The following is a 20845-nucleotide window of genomic DNA, read 5'->3' on the forward strand; positions in this document are numbered from 1 at the left end:
TTGTCTTTTTTAGCTAATTCAGATGTGAAGTATTCAATTCAGTTGGAGAGCATGCAACAAAAGCTTTTCATTGTACCTTGCTTCATGTGACAATAAACTAAACTGAAATTGAACCTCAAAAAGTTTCACATACATTGTCCCTGATAGGCCATCTTCTTTTCCTGGTTGTCCTCTTAAAATACTAATAAATGCTCTTGGATTTTCCGTAATCTTGCACACCAGTGCTATTTTTTGCCCTCTCTTTACCCTCCTATCTTTGAGCCCCATATACATTGTCTGCATTCCTTTTAAATGACCTCCTTGTTGAATGTAAATTTAACCTGTAAATAACTATTCCAAGCCCACCTTTGCCAGGTCCTGTGCTATGATTTTAAAATTTGACCTGTGAATCAGTTGGAAAAGCATTTATCAGCAAGACACTGTTGAGGAGGAAAATAATTGCTTACTTTTGAGAGATAAATCTAATTATGCATTTGGTCTTAGTTAAAAATTGCTTGTCACATTTGTGAACCATTTCTAGTGATTGAACTATCTGATGCAGGGTATTGCCTAAGCGTAAAACCTAAAAGTGCTCATCACGTCATACCGCCTTTGTAAATAAAAACAAGAGTTTTGTTTTGGGCTATCAAACTCTTCTGATCAGGGCTTACGTGATCTCCCAGCTGCTAAACACTTTAACTCACCCTCCTATTTCCCACACTGACCTTTCTGTCCTGGGCCTCCTCCACTGTCAGAGTGAGGCCAATGCAAATTGGAGGAACTGCGGCTCATATTTCACTTGGGCAGCTTACAACCTAGCAGTATGCATTTTGATTACTCTAACTTCAAGTAACCCTTACATCCCCTCTCTCTCTGTCCCTCACCCACCCTCATCATTGTACTAGTTTTACTGTCATCCTGGTGAGTTTCATTGTCTATAACTCGTTTTCACCTAGCTCACAGCTAACAATGGACCCTTTCCTTGATCATCATGACTTTTTTGCATATCTTTCATTCATTTGTTCTATATCTCTCTATATCACTGTCTAATTCTCTTGTTTCCCTTTCCCCTGACTCACAATTACAAGAAGGGTCTCGACCTGAAACGTCACCTATTCCTTTTCTCCAGAGATGCTGCCTGACCGACTGAGTTATTTCAGATTTTTGAGTCTACGGTTTAAACCAGCAACTGCAGTTCCTTCCTACACTTCTTTTTTTGAATTTGTTTCCTTTTTCAAATATTTAGCATCTACATTATTTGCTTTGGATTTAACTAAATTACATAGTTTTTAATAAGTGTTTACGAAGGAACTGCAGATGCTGGAAAATCGAAAGTAGACAAAAATGCTGGGTGAGGTTATTGCCACATAGATGCTGCCTCACCCACTGAGTTTCTCCAGCATTTTTGTCTACCTTTGAAATACTCATTGAAGCCCAACATTGCTCCAAATGTGGCGGCACCAATGTCTTGTCCAACTGTAACATAACATCCTAACCTATACTCAATATTCTAATGATGGCCAATGTACTGAAAACCTTCTTGACCACCCTATCTACCTGTGATATCACTTTCAAGGAATTCTCTTCCTGAACTCCTAGATCCCTCTACTCTACAACACTCCTCAGGACCCTGCCATTCACTTCGAAGGTCCTTCCCTAGTTTGACTTTCTAAAATGCAACAGTTGCACATCTGCTTTGAACTCCATTAGACATTCCTCAGCCTATTTGCCCAGCTGATTAAGGTCCTGCTGTAATTTTTGATAACCGTTTGCGCTTTCTATGATACCACCCACTTCTTGGTTCTTGGTTCTTGAGTGTCATCTGAAAACGTACCAACCATTCCTTGTATATTCTCATCCAAACCATTGGTATAAACCACAAATGGCAATGGGCCAAGCAAACAACCGTGAGGCACACCACTAATCACAAGCCTTCAGTCCAAAAAACAACCTTCCACCATCACCCACTGGTTCATTCCATGAAGCCAACTATATCCAGTTGGCTAGCTACCTGGATCACATGCGATCTCACCTTCCAGAGCAGACTACCATATGATAACCCGATCAAATTGTACTTCACAATTGTCTACAATTGTAGACAATGCCCCAGGGTTTATCCTCATGACTCTTTTTGGTTACTTCTTAAAAAAACATGTACAAAACCACGTTGACTACGTAATCAGCCCCTTTCTCTCAGAATCCTATCCAGTAACCTGCCCATCACCGATGTTGGGATCACTGTTATATATTTCCTAAGCTTTTCCTTGCAGACCTTATTATAAAGAGGCACAACAGTAGCCACCCTTCAGTCTTCAGACACCTTACACTTATTTAATAATAATTTGTATATCTCAGCCAAACCGCCCGCAATTTCTTCTCCAGCTACCCTCGGATATAACTGAGCAGGACCGGGAGATTTATCTACCTTTATATGCCTTAGGACGTCCAGCCTAGGCCATAATATGGATTGTCCTCAAGATATCTCCATTAAGATATGTCCCAAGTTCCCCAGTCTTCATGTCTTTCTACACGGTAAAAACAGGAGAAATACTCATTGAAGCCCATCTCCTGCGATTCTACACAGAGATGACCACTTTGGTTTCTGAGAGGCCCTGTTCTCTCCTTAGTTACCCTCTTTCCCTTTATGTACATACAATCTAGATTTTCCTTAGATCCTTTGGATCTGTCGATGCTATCTCCTGTCCCCTATTTGCACACCTGATTTCCTTAAGTAGGCACTTGTGTTTTAGGGTTGCTCTTTATCCCAGCTGCCTCTACCTGTCCCATGCCGCATTTTTCCTGCGTCATCAAGAGAGTTTGGATAGGCCAGGTCTGCTTTTCCCTGCAGCGATGGAGGCGTAGAGGTGATATGATAGACATATGTCAAAGTATGAGAGGCATTGATATGGTTGATAGCCAGTGTCTGTTTCCAATGGTAGTGTGTTCTAAAACTAGAACTAAAACTAAAGCGAGAGGAAGAGCGTTTAAAGGAGAGCTGCAAGATACATTTTTCACACAAAGAATAGTAGGTATCTGGAATGAGTTGCCAGAGAAGGTGATGGTAACAATGCTTAAGTACCTGGATAGATGCTGCCTGTCCCGCTGAGTTACTCCAGCATTTAGTGTCCATCTTCAATTTAAACCAGGATCTGCAGTTCCTTCCTACAATATTTAAGAATTATCTAAACTTGAATGAGTAATGCTTGGAAATAAATGAAATTAATGCACACGTGGGATTAGTAGGCTGGTTCGAAGGGCCGAATGGCCTCCTCCTGCCCGTTTGCATGTTGTATTACTGACAGAGAGAGTTAAATCTTTGACTTTGAGATAATGAGCAGAGTTGACGGCAAGGTTGTTCAGTGCACGATAGTGTTAAGCCAAGTGAATAAAGGTGGAGGTGGTCTGGTTGGACCTCTGTTACAACAGCTTGACTAAAAAGCCCCTAGATAAATGATTATAGGATTGGTGAAAAATCAGCTTATCATCCTTAGATTAAGCTAATACAAGTTTATGGATTTATTATTGTAATTTATTTTAGATCGTTTGAGGATCTTTATAATTTGGTGTTAAGGGGTGGTATTGAGGATCATTCACATGGCGATGCGGATCATTCACACAACAGGGAGCTCATATTAGAATTATACAAAACAATAGTTAGGTTGCTGCTGGAGTCTGGATACTATTATAGGAAAGATGTAATAACACTAGAAAGGGTGCAGAGATGATTTATGAGAATGTCAGCAAGACTAGAGAATTATAGTTATGAGGTGAGACTGACTAGGCTGGTTTTGTTTTCTTTAGGTCAAAAAAATCTTGCGGTAAATTTAATTGAGGTTTAAATTGTCTTTAAGAGATCTGAAATGCAAATAAATCACCCTTGGGAACCATAAATGGAAAGGGTTTGTTTCCCTTGGGGAAAGTGGTTGCTAATTAAGGGATATAAATTTAAGTTGATTGGTAAATGAATTAGTGGGAAGTTGAGAAAAAAACATTACGGCAAAAGGTTGGGAAAGGTGGTGGGACAAAAACCTTCATCGTGTTTAAAAGGTGCCTGGAAGAGCAGGATGGAGACAAAAAGCTGTAGTAACTCAGCAGGTCAGACAGTATATCTGGAGAAAACAAATAGATCACGTTTCTGAAGAAGGGTCTCGACCTGAAACATCACCAATTCCTTTTCTCCAGAGATGCTGTCTGACCCGCTGAATTACTCCAGCTTTTGGTGTCTTATCTTCGGTTGAAACCAGCATCTACAGTTCCTTCCTACACATGAAGAGCAGGAATATGCAGTACTATGAACTGCGAGAACGAAAGTGGGATCAATCAAAAAAACTTCAATTTGCTCAGTATGGACTATGCAGTATATTTTAATTATTCTGAACTCTATATAATATTAAAACTCTGGCTGGCTGGCTGTGTGTGTGTGTGTTTCTGCCTGACTTGTGGGTGCCAGCCTTTGATTCATTGCTACGCCAACACCAGACCCAGAAACGCCAAGATTTTTTCCATTTCGGTAGAGATTTCACTTTTCATTCCAAGTATCCACTCCTCATTAAATTTCGTCGTGTTTATGTACACATTTTTAATAAAATCCTTCTCCCCCCCCCACTCACTCATTTTGTCGCCTCCTGCTGGCCAGCGACCATAGCGGCTGCTGGCCCGCCTCTCGCCTCAAATACGCCATTTAAAAACAGCCGCACTGCTGAGTGCTGGAATCTTATGTTCGGGAACGGCTTGAGTTGGAGGACCACGTCTCCCGTGGGGGCTACGGGTAGGGAACGGCTGCGTTGGGGGAGCAGACCCAACGGGTCTGCACTTGGTCTAGTATATCTCTAAAACTTAAGTACATGATCAATAAAAAATTAAAGTCCTGAAGTTAGATGGGCATGTTTATTCTGTAGTTATTATTTCCTTTTGTCCATAGGAGCGTGGTTATGATTCAGAATTCAGTGAGGATGAACATGAAGCAGAGACATCTAACAGTAAAAGTCAAAGGTAAGGTTTATTTGCACTTTGTCCAAAACATCACAGTATAAGAAATACTTCTTCTGGAACTGTTTATTTTTTGATTATTTTAATTATGAGCAAACAAATACTTTAATTTGAGATACAATTTCAAATTAAAAGTTTGACATAAATCAGGTCATATGCAGGTTACCTAAAGTTATCTAAGGTAGTTTATATCCTTTCCGCCAAAAAGCAAGAAGATACATTTCTACCTATATTGAAAGAAATTAAGAAATTGAAAGAAAGCAATAAAGAGCATAATAATATCAGAAAACAAGGGTAGAAAGGATGAAAAATAGTTATGTGCATATGTGTAGGATGTTTATTTTGAACCGTGTCTTGGGTTTGGGGAATAAAAATAAATGACAATAAGCGAATTCGGTATTACAACTGCGCATGCTCAGGTCATGGGACATTCGGGATAAACATTCTCGCCAGCTGAGCTACTGTGTGTGTATGGACCTGCGCTTCATACGTATTTTCCAGTTTTGCTTCTTCAAAGTAAGAAAATACTGCTTTCAATACTATTAACCAAGGGTATTTATGGTTCATTTGTACAAAACTACGATGATTTTGGTGGTTTTATTGCTTTATGCTTCGGTGAGTGAGCGAGATCGTGACGATGAATAACAACCATTTTTTATTGCTTTTTTTTTTGGGGGGGGGGGGAGAATGAAATGAAATGTATCAAATCTAAGACTATCAATAGATAATATGAAAAGTATTGTTGGGTTTTCACCTCTTACTATACTAGTCCATGGCCACGGGCTGTATGCACGTTTGTTGACTTCTGAATGAGTTCTGCATGTACAGGTACATGTGTAGGTAAAGTTGTGTAGTACAAAACTTAGTCATGTCTCCTGACTAATCACGTCTCTTCTGATTCCCATTACATTGGATAATTTTAATCAGTACTAGACTATGTGCAGACACATTGGGTCTGCTCCCCCAACGCTATATTCCACCACTCACCCGATCCCCCAACACAACCCGTTCCCCCAACGCAATATTCCACCACTGACGCAGAGCCCCCAACTGCACAGTCGCGGCTCATTTTCCCTCATCCCCCAGCACTTCCTCCCCTCTTCATCCTCCCTCTTTCCCCTCTCCTCCTCCCCCTCTCCTCCTCCCCTCTCCCAATCCCTCCCTCTCCTTTCCCCTACCCTCAGTCACTCCTTCTCTCCCTCCATAACTCCTCTCCCATCCCTACCCCCTCCTATCCCTCTATCCCCCCACTCTCCCTCCTCACCTCCCCAGGATCTTTCCCCTCTCCTCCTCCCCTCCCCCAATCCCTCCCTCACTTCTCCTTCCCTCTCCTTTCCCCTGCCCAGTCCAGACACATGCCGTGAGTAATTACTCAGGGGAGGCAGTCAGTCGGCTTTTAAAGCATCTTAAACCGCGCATGCGCAGATTGTTCTCCTCTCCGTAAGCTCTCAGTCGACTTTTATAAAGTCTTCAAAAGCCATATCACTTAATAAAGTACCGTATTTCCCGGCAATGAAGACTCACCTGCGTCGAAGACACACCCCCATTTTGGGTTGCTAAATTTTGAAAGAAGGCTGGCGGGACATAGAATTTCTCACGCTCAAAAAAATAAAAAATAAAAATAAAGAAAGTAACAATTCAATTTTCCCAAGGCTTCCAAATCTTCATTCTGAATTACTGACTGGGTGGGGGGTGGAGGGTGACGGCAGGTGGAGAGATGGTGGGAACAGATGCTGTCCTGTTATCCATCGCCCGCTGGCCCGCTCTTGAGCTGGTTGCTGGCATGATCCCCGACCCCCTCCTTCTCAACGCTCCTGCCCTCCCGCAACTTTACCCCTGGCCAGACTCCCCACATGCTGTGAAAGGAACTCTTATCCCCTCCCCCCCCCCACCGGCACTGTCATTTTTACACCGCTTCCCACTTTACAGCCGCTTCCCATCAGCTGCCAGCAATGAGGGATAGACTTGGCTATCCCTCAGTATAGCAACGTTGTTCTTGATGTTGCTGCACTGAGGGATAGCCAAGTCTATCTTTCTTGGCTAACAACCCAATCTTCGGCCTCCAAGACGCAGGTACATTTTCGTGCCCTATTTTTGGCTTGACCCTACTACCAGTGAATGAAGAAGTAACTTTTGCAATTTACCCGGCAACAGCTGCAGTAAGCAGAGTGAACATCATCAGATATGGGATGAAAGAAGACTTCTTTCAGCCGTCTAGCATTAAAATAGCTATTGGCCTTGCCTTCTTTGTAGTTGCTAAGCAGGCGAGACTTCAGTGAAGTAGCTGGCTGGTTAGCCTCATCATAACTGGCAAGATGATTTGACAGCTCGACGATGGATGTGGGAGGTCAGCAGTTTAGTCCTTTAGGCTCTCCAAGCCACCCATCTTTCAGTTTGCTCATGGGATTGGGAAGAATTTTTTCTCCACATTTCAAGAGTTCCTCGTATTGATCAGCATGACGACGTTTTTCTTCACCGGCAGTCGGTAGCATGGGCTTCTTCATGTACAATGCAGCGTATGCAAGAGCAGCGAGTTTGTGTTTTCATCCCGTCTTTTTCAACCCCCTGTCCGCTAAAAAATGCTTCAAAGCTTCGACGTTCCATCGCAGAAATTCATCCGGTGTCATATCGTCGTAATTTGGGTCAGCCATAACCAATATAAGGTTCAAAGAGGACAAAAACTCAGACCGAAAATGTACTCACAGTTTATACAATGCTGCGTTTGCTTTTATTAAATCCGGAATTACTTGACAAATACCATGATTCCTTGTGTTTATCGAGATACCGAACTCACTTATAGTATTCAAGATTAGAAGGGAGATGGAAGATAAACCTCTTTGGTATATTCGTGGGGGGAGGGGGAGAAGAGGCAAGTGAATATTTATGAAGGTTCAGCTTATTATGGTACAGAGATGGAATAGACATCTGAAAATAGAGTGATTAGTACTTTTAATTTGACAATATTTATGTTGCATCTATTTTGTGCATAAAGTGCCTATCATATAGCTAAATGTCCCAATGTACTTCAAGAAAGGTTATTGGGCACATTTTGGCAGCTTATTTTATGTAAACTGATTAAAGTCAGAGTAGTACAGCATAGAACAGATCTTTGGCCCACCGTGTCTATGCCAATCATCATGCCTTTCTCTACTTATACCACAGGCCTTATATTAAATCCATATCTCTCGACGTCTTCCTCATTCATGTGCCATCCAGTCTGTTTAAGACCTTAGTGTTTGTCCAATAGAAAGAGTGTTTTTAAGCAATGCATTTTTCATTTAACACTTTTAAGGGTATAAATAAATATGAATAAATTAGTAGTGATGGTTTTCTCTTAAGGTACACCTCAAATATTAATGGTGATTTGTACCATTTGTTTAGTATTGATAGTTTTGATTTTAATTTGTTGATTTTAATGCCATTGTTTTTTTTGCTAATCATGGTGATGTTCTAAATAGTTTAACATGTATGCGGTTTCAATTCCAGGACAAGAAATGATGCTGCGGCATTTAAAAAGCCGTTCCAAAAGGAGAAATACACCCAATTACCCCACAAGCAACTTGCAGCTAATGAATGCGACAGGTAAAACTTTTGTTGAGAATTCTGACAAAAAGTACATTTTTAATTCATGTTTTTGCTTCAACACTTTTTAGGAAAGGAGGGAGAGGGAAAGCAGGGAATTATAGACCAGTTAGCCTGAAATCGGTGCTGGAGAAGATGCTGGAGTCGATTATTAAAGATGTAATAGTAGCACACTTGGATAGCAGTAACAGGATTGGTCCAAGTCAGCCTGGATTTACGAAGGGGAAATCATGCTTGACTAATCTACTGGAATTTTTTGAGGATGTAACAAGTAAAATGGACAAGGGAGAGCCAGTGGATGTAGTGTACCTCGACTTTCAGAAAGCCTTTGGTAAGGTCCCACACAGGAGATTAGTGGGGAAAATTAGATCACATGGTATTGTGGGTAAGGTATTGACATGGATAGAAAATTGGTTGGCAGACAGGAAACAAAGAGTAGGGATTAATGGGTCCCTTTCAGAATGGCAGGCAGTGACTAGTGCGGTGCCGCAAACTCGGTGCTGGTACTGCAGCTATTTACAATATACATTAATGATTTAGATGAAGGAATTAAAAGTAACATTAGCAAATTTGCAGATGACAAAAAGCTGGGTGGCAGTGTGAACTCTGGAGAGGATGCTATGAGGATGCAGGTTGACTTGGACAGGTTGGGTGAGAGGGCAGATGCATGGCAGATGCAGTATAATGTAGATAAATGTGAGGTTATCCACTTTGATGGCAAGAACTGGAAGGCAGATTATTATCTGAATGGTGTCAGGTTACGTCCCACTTACGCGTCCTTGGCACGATAATTACACGACCTCGTCGTCGCGTTGAGGCGCGACGGTCCCGCGAAGGTCGCGAGCGTCATCATGCGCCCGCACAGCCGTCTGGAGTGTGTGACGTCATTTGAAGATGGACACAAAATGCAGGAGTAACTCAGCAGGACCGGCAGCATCTCTGGAGAGAAGCAATGGGTGACGTTTCGGGCCGAGACTCTTCTTCTGTCTGAAAGAAGGGTCTTGACCCGAAACGTCATCCATTCCTTCTCTCCAGAAATACTGAGTTACTCCTGCATTTTTTGTCTATCTTCAATATTCTTGGCCCCGCTCTGGGAGTAGGAGTGGGGGCGGATCCGGATCCGCAAAGGCCGTGAGCCCCAGGCTGAGTTCAACAATCGTTTGCCTTCTTCTGCTGCTGTTGGAGGTGAGACGTTGCCGCGCGCCAGGGTCTTGGGCCTGTCCCACTTTGGCCGTCAGTTACGCGACAAGCCGGTGGCGCGCAAAGATTTTGTTCTGTACAAAATCCCGGAGCTCCGCGCGATACCGTGCACAACTCCATACCCCTCCGCGCTTCTCAGTGAGACGAGACCCGCGCAGCCACACGATGCCCGTGCGCCTCAACGCGACGACGAAGTCGCGTCATTTGCGTGCCAAGGACACGTAAGTGGGACAGGGCCTTTAGGAAAAGGGGAAGTACAACGAGACCTGGTTGGCCTTGCACATCAGTCCCTGAAAGTAAGCATGCAGGTACAGCAGGCAGTGTTGGCCTTCATAACGAGAGGAATTGAGTATAGGATATGGGGGCCGATTCACTGGATGCATTCAAAAGAGAGTAGATAGAACTCTTAGGGCTAGCGGAATCAAGGGATATGGGGAGAAGGCAGGAACGGGGTACTGATTGTGGATGATCAGCCATGATCACATTGAATGGTGGTGCTGGCTCAAAGGGCCAATGGCCTACTCCTGCACCTATAGTCCATGTATCTATGTAACAAATTATTTGAATTTGAAAAAACTGCTTTTGCCTTCAACAAACGAACTAAAAGAGCATTTAATAAGTATGCAGCATTTGAACTTTACCAGACACTTGTAACCCTTGCAATAGATTGTGCGAATCTAACATTTGATCATTTGGTCACATGAATCACTGCAGCCCTTCTGATCCTAAGTTGTAATATCATTGGACAAAAGGTGAAGAACAATTTGTGGAGTTCAGGTCATGGGAATTATTGCAGCTGGATGTGAAGATTCTGTGGCTCTTTATTACAAAGCAGGGAGCACTTGGTTTTGGATTATGTCATACCGAACAAATATAAATGGCTGTGTGTGAGGCATTAAAGTGCACAAATTGCCCGACATATTTGCTTACAAAACTGATTATACCCTATTTAATTTGTTGATTAAGAAGCATTTTTGGATATCACGAGAATGTGAAAAGCACTAAGTAAACTTTCTTTTGCTATTTATACTGCATCCAGATATACTATCTGTAATTCATTAAATTTTCTTTTCTTTAAAAGGGAAGAAGCAAGAAATCGGCGTTTCCATCTTATTGCTATGGATGCTGTATCCTTTAAATCAAAACTCATGGTAGTGAAAGGCGAAACAGCTGAAGACGTTTACCTTTAAAATTCAACTAACAGAAAATGCATTGATCTTTCATATTATGGCTGTTTACATCAAAAATATTTCTTCAAAATATAATTTAAATTGTAATTAATCTATAGATACTATAAAAGGTCTATAAAACTTAAGACTGGCTCAACATTAGAAATGGGATTATTATTCAACAATTTTATAGAATTTCATAAAACAGTGGTGAAAGACGGAACATTTATTGTGCGATTCCAGCAAGACTCTAAAGGAGAAAGCATGTAGATAGTCCCATGCTTGAGTTTTCTAAACCTGTAAAGTTTCCAGTTGGGAGAAACACCTGAGATTGACTATTTTATGACCTTGCCAAAGACTGAGAAAGTAACTTTCAATTCAACTTTGTGAGGACTCAAGGTATGGAGTTGCACTATTCATCATGGAAGCAACAGAGAAGAAAGATTCTAACACAGTTACTGTTCTATCACTGAACTCCATCTGGAGTCCATCAGTGAAGCCCAGTTTTGCTGGATTGCCTCTCTGATCCAATGCCAGGTTCCAATACTTTATTCATTGGCAATTCCAAGTATACTAATAAGGAACTTTTATTTTTAATGTATTTCACTCTGATTTAAATGTTTCAATTACCTGCTAATGATGATGCTTTTTAACTAGCCTTTCAAAATTCCGTTTTAAATTGCTATCAATTTCAACAGTTTTAAAATCCCCTGGATCTCAGAAGCCAAAGCTCCATCCCAAGCAAAGATACTAGAGGAGCTAGTATCTTTGATCCCAAGTGTTGCCTTGTCGGGGCATTCTGGGTGCGTCCTCCGCAGGACCCACCCAGTACATGATAACATCTCGTGGTCTGGCCTAGTGGGAGAAGCACTCGTCATCTGAAGAAGAGAGTGCCAGAGGGCAGGTACTGCAGGCAGAGGGTCAGATCCAGCATGATTTGCTATTTTATAAATAGTATAAAAGAGCATTAGTTTACCGGTAATATGGGGCGAGAAGAACGGAAATAGAAACTCCATCTTAAGGCCATAATATTAATTTTATCAATATAATTCGAAAATATGATTCATAGTCTGAACAATTAATTTGCTGCTTTTGAACTCTTTCGATTTGCTATAAAAGCTCTGCAATGTCAATCTTCTCACAGTTGATGCTGGCATGAAGGTTTAGATTGTTACTTAGATACCTTGAGTACAACTTTTGTTTATTGTCAAAGACCTGGGTTTGATTATAAGGAACAGGATAAAGGAATACTGGTTTAATAATTGGATTGAAATATTGCAGAATCCAGATGGTGTTTTTCAAACACAGATGTGAATCATATCCTTGGATTTGCTGTTATGGAAAAAAAAAATTGGAACCGTTGCTGGAAATCTATTATCCTTCTGACTTTGAACTAACGGTGGAACAACAGTTCCAGATTTTCAGCTGCAACATGCGAGAGTTTCGTGGAAATTTGGGACAGACATTGGCAACACAATATCCACTTTCACAACTATAAGCATCTGAATGCACAACACTTAACAATTTACTAGTGGAGTGAAAGGAACCTATTGCAGAAAACAATAGCCAGAATAAAAACAGAAAATGCTGGATATACTCAGCAGGTTATGCCACATCTGTGGGAAGAGAAACAGAGCCAACACCTTAGATCAAAGACTCCTCATCAGAACTGGTAACTTTGCCTGTCCTGACAAAGAGCATTCAACCTGAGACATTGGCTCTGTTTCTCTTACCACTGATGCAGCCTGACCTGCTGAATGTTTCCTGAATTTTCTGTACAAATTTTAGATTTCCAGAATCTGCGGTTTTTTTTTTTTCAAAACTCAGAAGTAATAGTGGTGCCACTGAACCAAGGCAAGCACTTCATTCAGAGGTGTATATTACTACCTAACAAAATCAGACTTATGTGGAGGTGGGGGGGTGCGGGAAGAAGAAAGGAAGAGGCGGAGACAGTATGCTGTGAGAGAGCTGGGAAGGGGAGGGGAAGGAGGGAGAAAGCAAGGACTATCTGAAATTGGAGAAGTCAATAGACAATAGGTGCAGGAGTAGGCCATTCGGCCCTTGGAGCCAGCACCACCATTCAATGTGATCATGGCTGATCATCCCCAATCAGTACCCCGTTCCTGCCTTCTCCCCATATACCCTGACTCTACTATTTTTAAGAGCCCTATCTAGCTCTCTCTTGAAAGCATCCAGAGAACCTGCCTCCACGCCCTCTGAGGCAGAGAATTCCATAGACTTACCACTCTGTGAGAAAAGTGTTTCCTCGTCTCCGTTCTAAATGGCTTACTTCTTATTCTTAAATCCTTGGTTCTGGTCTCCCCCAACATCGGGAACATGTTCATGCAGTCAATGTTCATACTGCTGGGGTGTAAACTACCCAAGCGAAATATGAGGTGCTGCTCTTCCAATTTGCGGTGGGACTCACTCTGGCCATGGAGGAGGCCCAGGACAGAAAGGTCAGATTCGGATGAACATTGACTTCTCCAATTTCAGATAGTCCTTGTTTTCTCCCTCCTTCCCCTCCCCCTCCTAGCTCTCCCACAGCCTACTTTCTCCGCCTCTCTCTTTCTTCTTCCCGCAGCCCCCCCCACCTCCACATCAGTCTGAAGAAGGGTCATGACCCGAAACGTCACCGATTCCTTCGCTCCATAGGTGCTGCCTCACCCGCTGAGTTTCTGCAGCATTTTTGTCTATCTTCGATTTTTCCAGCATCTGCAGTTCTTTCTTAAACACCTGACAAGATCAGGTGTTCACTTGAATGATTGACTGCCTTGGGTTAGTGGTGCCACTCTCACTTCTAAGTCAAGCTCCAGTTACTGTGTTGTAGGAGTAATATTTGTGGTGGTGCTGCCATCTGCAGAAAATACTTAACTTGGTGAAGTATGAACGGCACAAGAAGTACATCAATGATTATTTGCTTTATTACGGTGGATCCAAAGAAGATTTAAAGAGATCAACGTAAGTATTCAAAAATAAATGTTTAATAATTCATTTTTGGAGATAATGGTTGATTTCAATTCATGTTCTTCTGATGACATTGACATGTTCTAAAAATAAACTCCTTGATTTGAATTGCAAACAGTACCAAGTCTAGAATAAATATTTGGCTTAGTAAAGATTAAAGTGATGCTTAGTTGAAATCTGAATTAACATAAATTATTATTTATAACTTTACACCCATTATAACTAACCCATAAAGAAATAGATCAACATGTATTTTAATAATGCTAGGCATATGAGTAGAGCATTTAATTTGTCTGTTTGATTCACTATTAATTCATGGTTAAAGTTACACCCAGTGCTACAAATACCCAATGTCTGGATAGCCTGTACATACGAATGATTGTGTGGGATATGGTGAATGGAGGGGGGATTTGTCATTTGCTGCGGAGCTGCAGGTATCTTCTGCTATGTGGGAATGGGGCATTTCCGCCTGCTTTCCCTTCCTGAGTCGTGACAGTGGGGAGCTTAGGTTGAACCAAGCAGAGGTCTAAGCATCGAGCAAACCCATGTGCACTCACTCACTGAGTCACTGAGGCTGACTGGTGGCCGCTCTTCTAATGCCTGCTGCTCTCCTGTCCCATTCATTTCTGTGACCCTCCTCCATAGACTTTTTTTGATCATGTGCGACTTACAAACAGTTCTCAGAAGCTGAATTCTTTTGTGACTGGTGACTGCCTGTAGGTTGTGCTCTGGATCCCTCCTTAGACTCCTATCCCAACAATTGTCCATTAGTTGTTAGTTCAGAGATACAGCATGGAAACAGGTTCTTTAGCCCAGTGAATCCCAACCTGGGGCCATGGCAAATTTCAGGGGGGCCACATAAAAATTTGGGGATTTAGGGGGCCACAGGTTCAATGAAGGGGGCCACTTTTTTCCGCTAATAATGTCAGGGGGGGCCACAGAAAAATTAAAGAGCCCAAGGGGGCCATGAACTAAAAAAGGTTGGGAACCACTGCTTTAGCCCACAGAGTCCATAATGACTATAGATAAAATGTTCACACTAGTTCTATGTTATCCCATTTTCTCATTCACTCCTTACATATTAGGGGAAGTTTTTACAGAGATAACATCTAACATAGCTCATATCCTGTCCGTGAAATAAATGTCAGTATTTAGATTTTTTACTACAACAAAACTCAAAATTAAAATCAGTTGAGCGACAAATATGTCCGTTTGTCAACCGTGAGAAGAACTAGTCTGATAGAGGATCAAAGCAGATCAGTTTATGTGATAGTAGCATAAGTTTGTAAATGATCAATGCAGTATGAAATCTCCTAAGAAGATATCAGATTGTTATTGTGCCCATCTCTTATAAATTCTGAAATAAAAATCTCTCCAAAATAGCCTAAGGTTTAGGCTTTAATTTAGTTTAGAGATACAGCGCTGATACAGGCCCTTCGGCCCACCGGGTCCACACCGACCAGCAATTCACGCAAATTAACACTTTTCTGAACCAGGGACAATTTTTACATTTACACCAAGCCAATTAACCTACAAACCTGTACGTCTTTGGAGTGTGGGAGTTCTCGGCGAAAACCCGCGCAGTTCACGGGGAGAAAATCCGCGCAGCTCCCGTAGCCAGGATCGAGCCCGGGTCTCTGATGCTGTAAGGCAGCATCTCTACCAGGGTGCCTTTTTGGGTTGCTTCATCTTGGCATCAATATTGTCCAATGAGGAAAAGTGTTCTAGGTGAACCCCGCCATTACTTTGTAGCAAAAAAAAGACTATGTAAATGTAAACTTCAACATTTGAAGCTAGTAGTTATTACCGTTGAACTAATTTCTGTAAAACATTGGCTGCAATATAATCAAAACTTTTGTTAGAATGCCAGAAAACCTGCAGGGCTCCCTTTGACATGCTTCCTAACAAATGAATCCTTTCCCTTATTTTGCTGATCCAAATCAAACACTTGTAGCCCTGATTTATTGTTAGTACTATTTTTGAAGTTTGTAATGTATTTTATGTTTGCGTTTTAAGACTCCATGATTGCTGAGTCCAATGAACATTTTTGTTGGCAGAGTGAATGATAAAACGGATCTGGATGTTATAAAAGAAAACCATAGATTCCTATGGACAAACGACGATGAAGCTGATATGAACTGGTAATTACGGACAGTTTTTTATTTTAATAAATTATCCCCAAATTAGAAGATGAGAAGATGATACACGGTATTAGATCTGAGTATGGAAATATATTAATTACTCCAAAAGATATTAATGATAGATTTTTACAATATTATAAAAATCTTTATTCGTCAAAACTAACAGGACAAACAGATAGTATGGAAATATTTTTACAAGAATGTCAAATCAATAGCTTAGATCAGGAAGGTAGAGAATTGTTAAATGCTGAAATAACAGTAAAAGACATTATAGAATCAATTAGTTCGCTAAAGAACGGAAAAGCAGCGGGCCCAGATGGCCTGAGTGCAGAATTTTATAAAAAATTTCAAGATCTGATTTCCCCAAGATTACAAATAATGTATAGATATGCATATGACCAAGGAAAATTACCAGAATCTTTAAATGAATCCACAATTACACTCATCCCTAAAGTAGATAAGGATTTGGAAGATCCTGGATCATATAGAGCGATTGCCCTTTTAAATACAGACCAAAAAATATTAACTAAGGTCTTATCTAGGAGATTAAGTTTAGTGATCTCTAAATTAATACATTATGATCAAACAGGTTTTATCCCAAAACGTTACTCATCCCATAATCTCAGACGTTTGTTTAATATTATATATTCAAAAAGAATACGAGATACGGAACTAGCGGTTATATCACTAGATGCAGAAAAAGCGTTTGATCAGGTGGAATGGATGTATTTATTTAATATAATGGAAATGTTTCAATTGGGGGATAGATTTTGTAAATGGGTAAGAATTTTATACTCGAATCCTATGGCAAGAATTTTGACTAACCAAATTTTATCAGCCAAATTCAAACTCTCTAGGGGATGCAGACAGGGATGTCCGTTATCACCCTTATTGTTCGCATTGGTGATAGAACCATTGGCGGAAAAAATTAGATCTGAACCTGAAATATATGGCTATAATACTGATACAACAATTAATAAAATTTCTTTATATGCAGATGATGTTTTGATTTATATTACAAAACCGGAAATTAGTATTCCCAACCTGCTAAACATTATAACTAAGTTTGGTGCATTTTCTGGGTATAGGATTAATTGGGATAAAAGCGAGATTATGCCAATAACAGGAATAAATCTAAATACATTACAACAATACCCATTAAAAGTAGTTACAGACAAACTTAAATATTTAGGGATTAACGTAACTAAAACTCATAACTCATTAATAAAATCCAACTATCCTCAACTATTAGATAAACTTAGAAAAAATATTTTATATTGGAAAACACTTCCTATATCCATGATTGGTAGAATAAGTGCCATAAAGATGGTATTTCTACCGCAGTTGTTATATTTGTTTCAGGCTATTCCTTTTTTTCTTCCGAAAACTTTTTTAAAAAAAATTGATAATATTGTCAATAGTTTTATTTGGGATTATAAAAATCACAGAATAAATAAAAAACATCTATGCAAAGCTAAGATAAATGGAGGATTAGCACTTCCAAACTTTTTATATTATTTTTGGGCTGTTCAGATTAAGAATATGAATTTCTGGTGGGTAAATATGGATCATGAACCGACATGGTTAAATATAGAAAAGGAAGACTGTCTACCTTTCAATGTAGGTTCGATAATTTTTGCACCAACGGAAGTACAAAAAAAATATTATAAAGACAACCTAATAATATATAATAATAGACGTATTTGGAAACAAACAGTTAAGACTCTACATTTGGATAATCTCTTATTTAGATTACCAATTATGAATAATCCATCGTTTAAACCTGCTATATTAGATGGGGGGTTTAAACAATGGGATGATTTAGGAATTACAAGGATAGAACACCTTTATAGAAAAGGAAAATTTCTTTTATTCCAGGAGTTACAAGATATTTATGGATTGTCTCCACAACATTTGTTTAGGTATTTACAAATTAGAGATTATATTAAATCCAATACACAAGATTATAAAAATAAAGAAGCAGGATTGTTAGACGAACTGTTTAATTTATATCCAAATACAGAAAAATTAATAGCCTATATATATAACATCATTTTGGATAAGGAGAATCCAATAACGGAAATATATCGTCAAGCATGGGAAAATGAAATGGGATTGGCTATAACAAAAGAAAACTGGGAAGAAAGTCTACAACGAATACACCGGTGTTCATTAAACGCCAGACATATACTGATACAATTTAAAGTATTATATAGGTTACATTATTCGAAAACTAAATTAAATAGTATTTTTCCGAATCTCTCCGCTATTTGTGATAAGTGCAAGAAAGCAGAGGCAAATTTAATACATAGTTTCGTTACATGTCCTAAATTGAATTATTACTGGACAGAAATTTTTAAAGTTATTTCTGAAGTCATCAAAGTTAAATTGGACCCTAACCCAAAGCTAATAATATTTGGAATTCCGGATTTACATCTATCACTTACAGTAAATCAAAGAAATTTCTTTGATTACTGTTTGATAATTGGGAAAAAAATCATATTGAAATTTTGGAAGGGAACATTATCCCCCACAACCAAAATGTGGGCAACAGAGATGATGGAGACGTTACATCTGGAAAGAATTAGATTTGTCCTATTGGACAAGTATAATTCTTTTGAACAGATATGGTCTCCATATATACAGTATTTAGAGAAGTAGCTGTTCTTGGCAATACAGCTCGGCGTGCACCCTGCGGGATTTGGTGAGAATAATTCATTTTTATATTGGAATTAACATATATGTCTTTATTGATACTATCACTTGTAGTAGTGTTATTAATAATACATATTGTGGTTACTCAAATTTTTTTATTTTTTTTTTTCGTTTCTCTTTTCTTTCTTATATATAATCAAATTATTATTTAATCACTCTCTTAATGATTTATAACTGTTCTATTCTTTCTCTATCATTATTTCTAAAAAAATAGTAGATAAGTATTACTAGTGTTTTACTTAATGCAAATTGAATTAATTTGATATAAAGTTGTTTGAAGCATTGTAATTGATTACCATTAATAAAAAAATATATTAAAAAAAAATTATCCCCAGTCTGTGGCAGTTGTACAATGCATTCTATTTCCAAATTTCAGTTCCATTGAAGCAAAAGGATCAAAAAATGTAGAGATTACGTACAATACAATGAGTGAGGCATTTACCGAAAGGAAATAAATTTCCAGGTGTAAATCTTTAGCATTTAAAGCTACATTTCTTACTCTTACCAGCCAAAGCGTTTGAAAAACAAATAAACTTTGGAGTAGAGCTAATAGGACTTGATGTTTCAATCCCTGTAATAAGTCGGCACTCTTGCTATTTGCAGCGGGACTGGAGTGGTGAAAGGTAGGGTAGATACGTCATCGGGGTCATCAGGTGGGCACCCTCCTTCTTTGACGTTTCATTGATAAACCCACAATATCTCCAGAGGGCTCAACGGTGATACCTGGCGTCCCAGTTACACCCCCCTCAATTCCATACCCTCCTGTCTTCATCTTGCAGCCCAATTGTTGTCTCTCCTTTTGATCCAAATCCAATTGCTGCTTTTTTCTGCAGAATTTGATAATGATTTGATTGCTTGTTAGAGGGAGCGACCCCTCACCCCCATTTTCTTTAATAGCCTGGTCATAGATGTAGCAACAAATCACCTGCATCCCACTTCGACAGGGAAAATCTTGGTCTTCCAGCCATTCTGGGAAGCTTCAGTTGCCAGTTCAGAGTACTTGGTCTTTTTCCTCTCATAAGCTTCTTCAACACCATCTTCCCATGGAACTGTCAATTCCACAACGTATGCCAACTTGGCTGTTGTGGACCACAGGACCATGTCTGGCCGGAGTGTTGTAGCCACAATGTCTGGGGGAAACACAATCTTTTTTTCTAAGTCCACTTCCATTTTCCAATCCCGAGCAGGCTGCAGAATGCTTGCATCCATTGATGTTATCTGGTGCTCTGGAGGTTGGCCTGCTGGTACAAATGTTGTGAAGTGGACATTTCCTGCCGATGTTGGTGGGGAAGCATCTGTGATCCTTCGCCTCTGTTCAAGGATTGATGACAGCTGTCTGAGAACTTGGTTATGCAACCAAGTGTAACGCCCTTGGCTGAGGCTCATAGTGCATCCTGTTAAAATGTGCCTTAGTGATGCAGGTGCTTGGCAAAGGGAGCAAGCGGGGTCTTCTCCGAACCACTGCTTCAGGTTCTGGGGTGACGGTTGAACATCATAAGTGTCGCTGATGACAAAACTTAGCCGAGATCCTTCCGTTTGCCAGATGTCACGCCAGCTGAGTTTCCTCTTTTCCAGGCTCTCCCAGTTAGTCCATTGGCCCTGCTTGGCCATTGAGACGGCCTTGGTGTGTCGCTCTGCCTCCTCCCGTCTTCACACCTCCTCCACCACAAGCCATCTTTTCTGCACTGATGTTGCCTTGTGCCATTGAGGAGCTTTTGGGACGAGCCCGAGTCCGGCTCTCCCGTGTTGGACTTTGCAAACTACATCCCGGAAATGATGAGCAGACTTAGCACTCTGAACGGCTTCAGATGGGGTCCACTTCCTCCCCATTGCCACATGGGGGGCCGCTGTTCGAATAACCGTATCTTCAGTTCAGTGAGGGTCATGACCAAACTTGCTTTAGTGCATTTCAACTCTTCCACAAGTCCTGCAATGGGCAATTCCAATTTGCCACTCCCGTACAGTCTGACAGCACTTAAGAATCGTGGAAGTCCAAGCCACTGTTTCACATGTGTGCTGATCATTCTTTCCAGCTTTTCCACTTTGTTGATGGGGATTTCATACATAGTTAAAGGCCACATGATTCTTGGTAGTATGCCAAAT

The 20845-nt window shown here is 40.3% G+C and overlaps 1 protein-coding gene across 2 annotated transcripts in view; it reads left to right on the top strand.

The window, feature by feature from the left end:
- LOC116980997 (protein FRA10AC1) overlaps positions 1 to 20845 on the top strand; it is a 65126-nt gene that overhangs the window by 7042 nt on the left and 37239 nt on the right. Inside the window, exons 2-6 of one of the 2 annotated variants that reach the window (XM_033033582.1) lie at positions 4901 to 4971; positions 8455 to 8550; positions 10832 to 10877; positions 13804 to 13880; positions 15944 to 16027. In XM_033033582.1, the coding sequence (XP_032889473.1) occupies positions 4901 to 4971; positions 8455 to 8550; positions 10832 to 10877; positions 13804 to 13880; positions 15944 to 16027 (374 nt within the window). Of the gene's footprint in view, positions 1 to 4900; positions 4972 to 8442; positions 8551 to 10831; positions 10878 to 13803; positions 13881 to 15943; positions 16028 to 20845 lie in introns of both variants that reach the window. The other variant, XM_033033581.1, reaches the window with a different exon arrangement.

Source organism: Amblyraja radiata, chromosome 15 (genome assembly GCF_010909765.2).
Source record: "Amblyraja radiata isolate CabotCenter1 chromosome 15, sAmbRad1.1.pri, whole genome shotgun sequence".
NCBI classification, from domain to species: Eukaryota; Metazoa; Chordata; class Chondrichthyes; order Rajiformes; family Rajidae; genus Amblyraja; species Amblyraja radiata.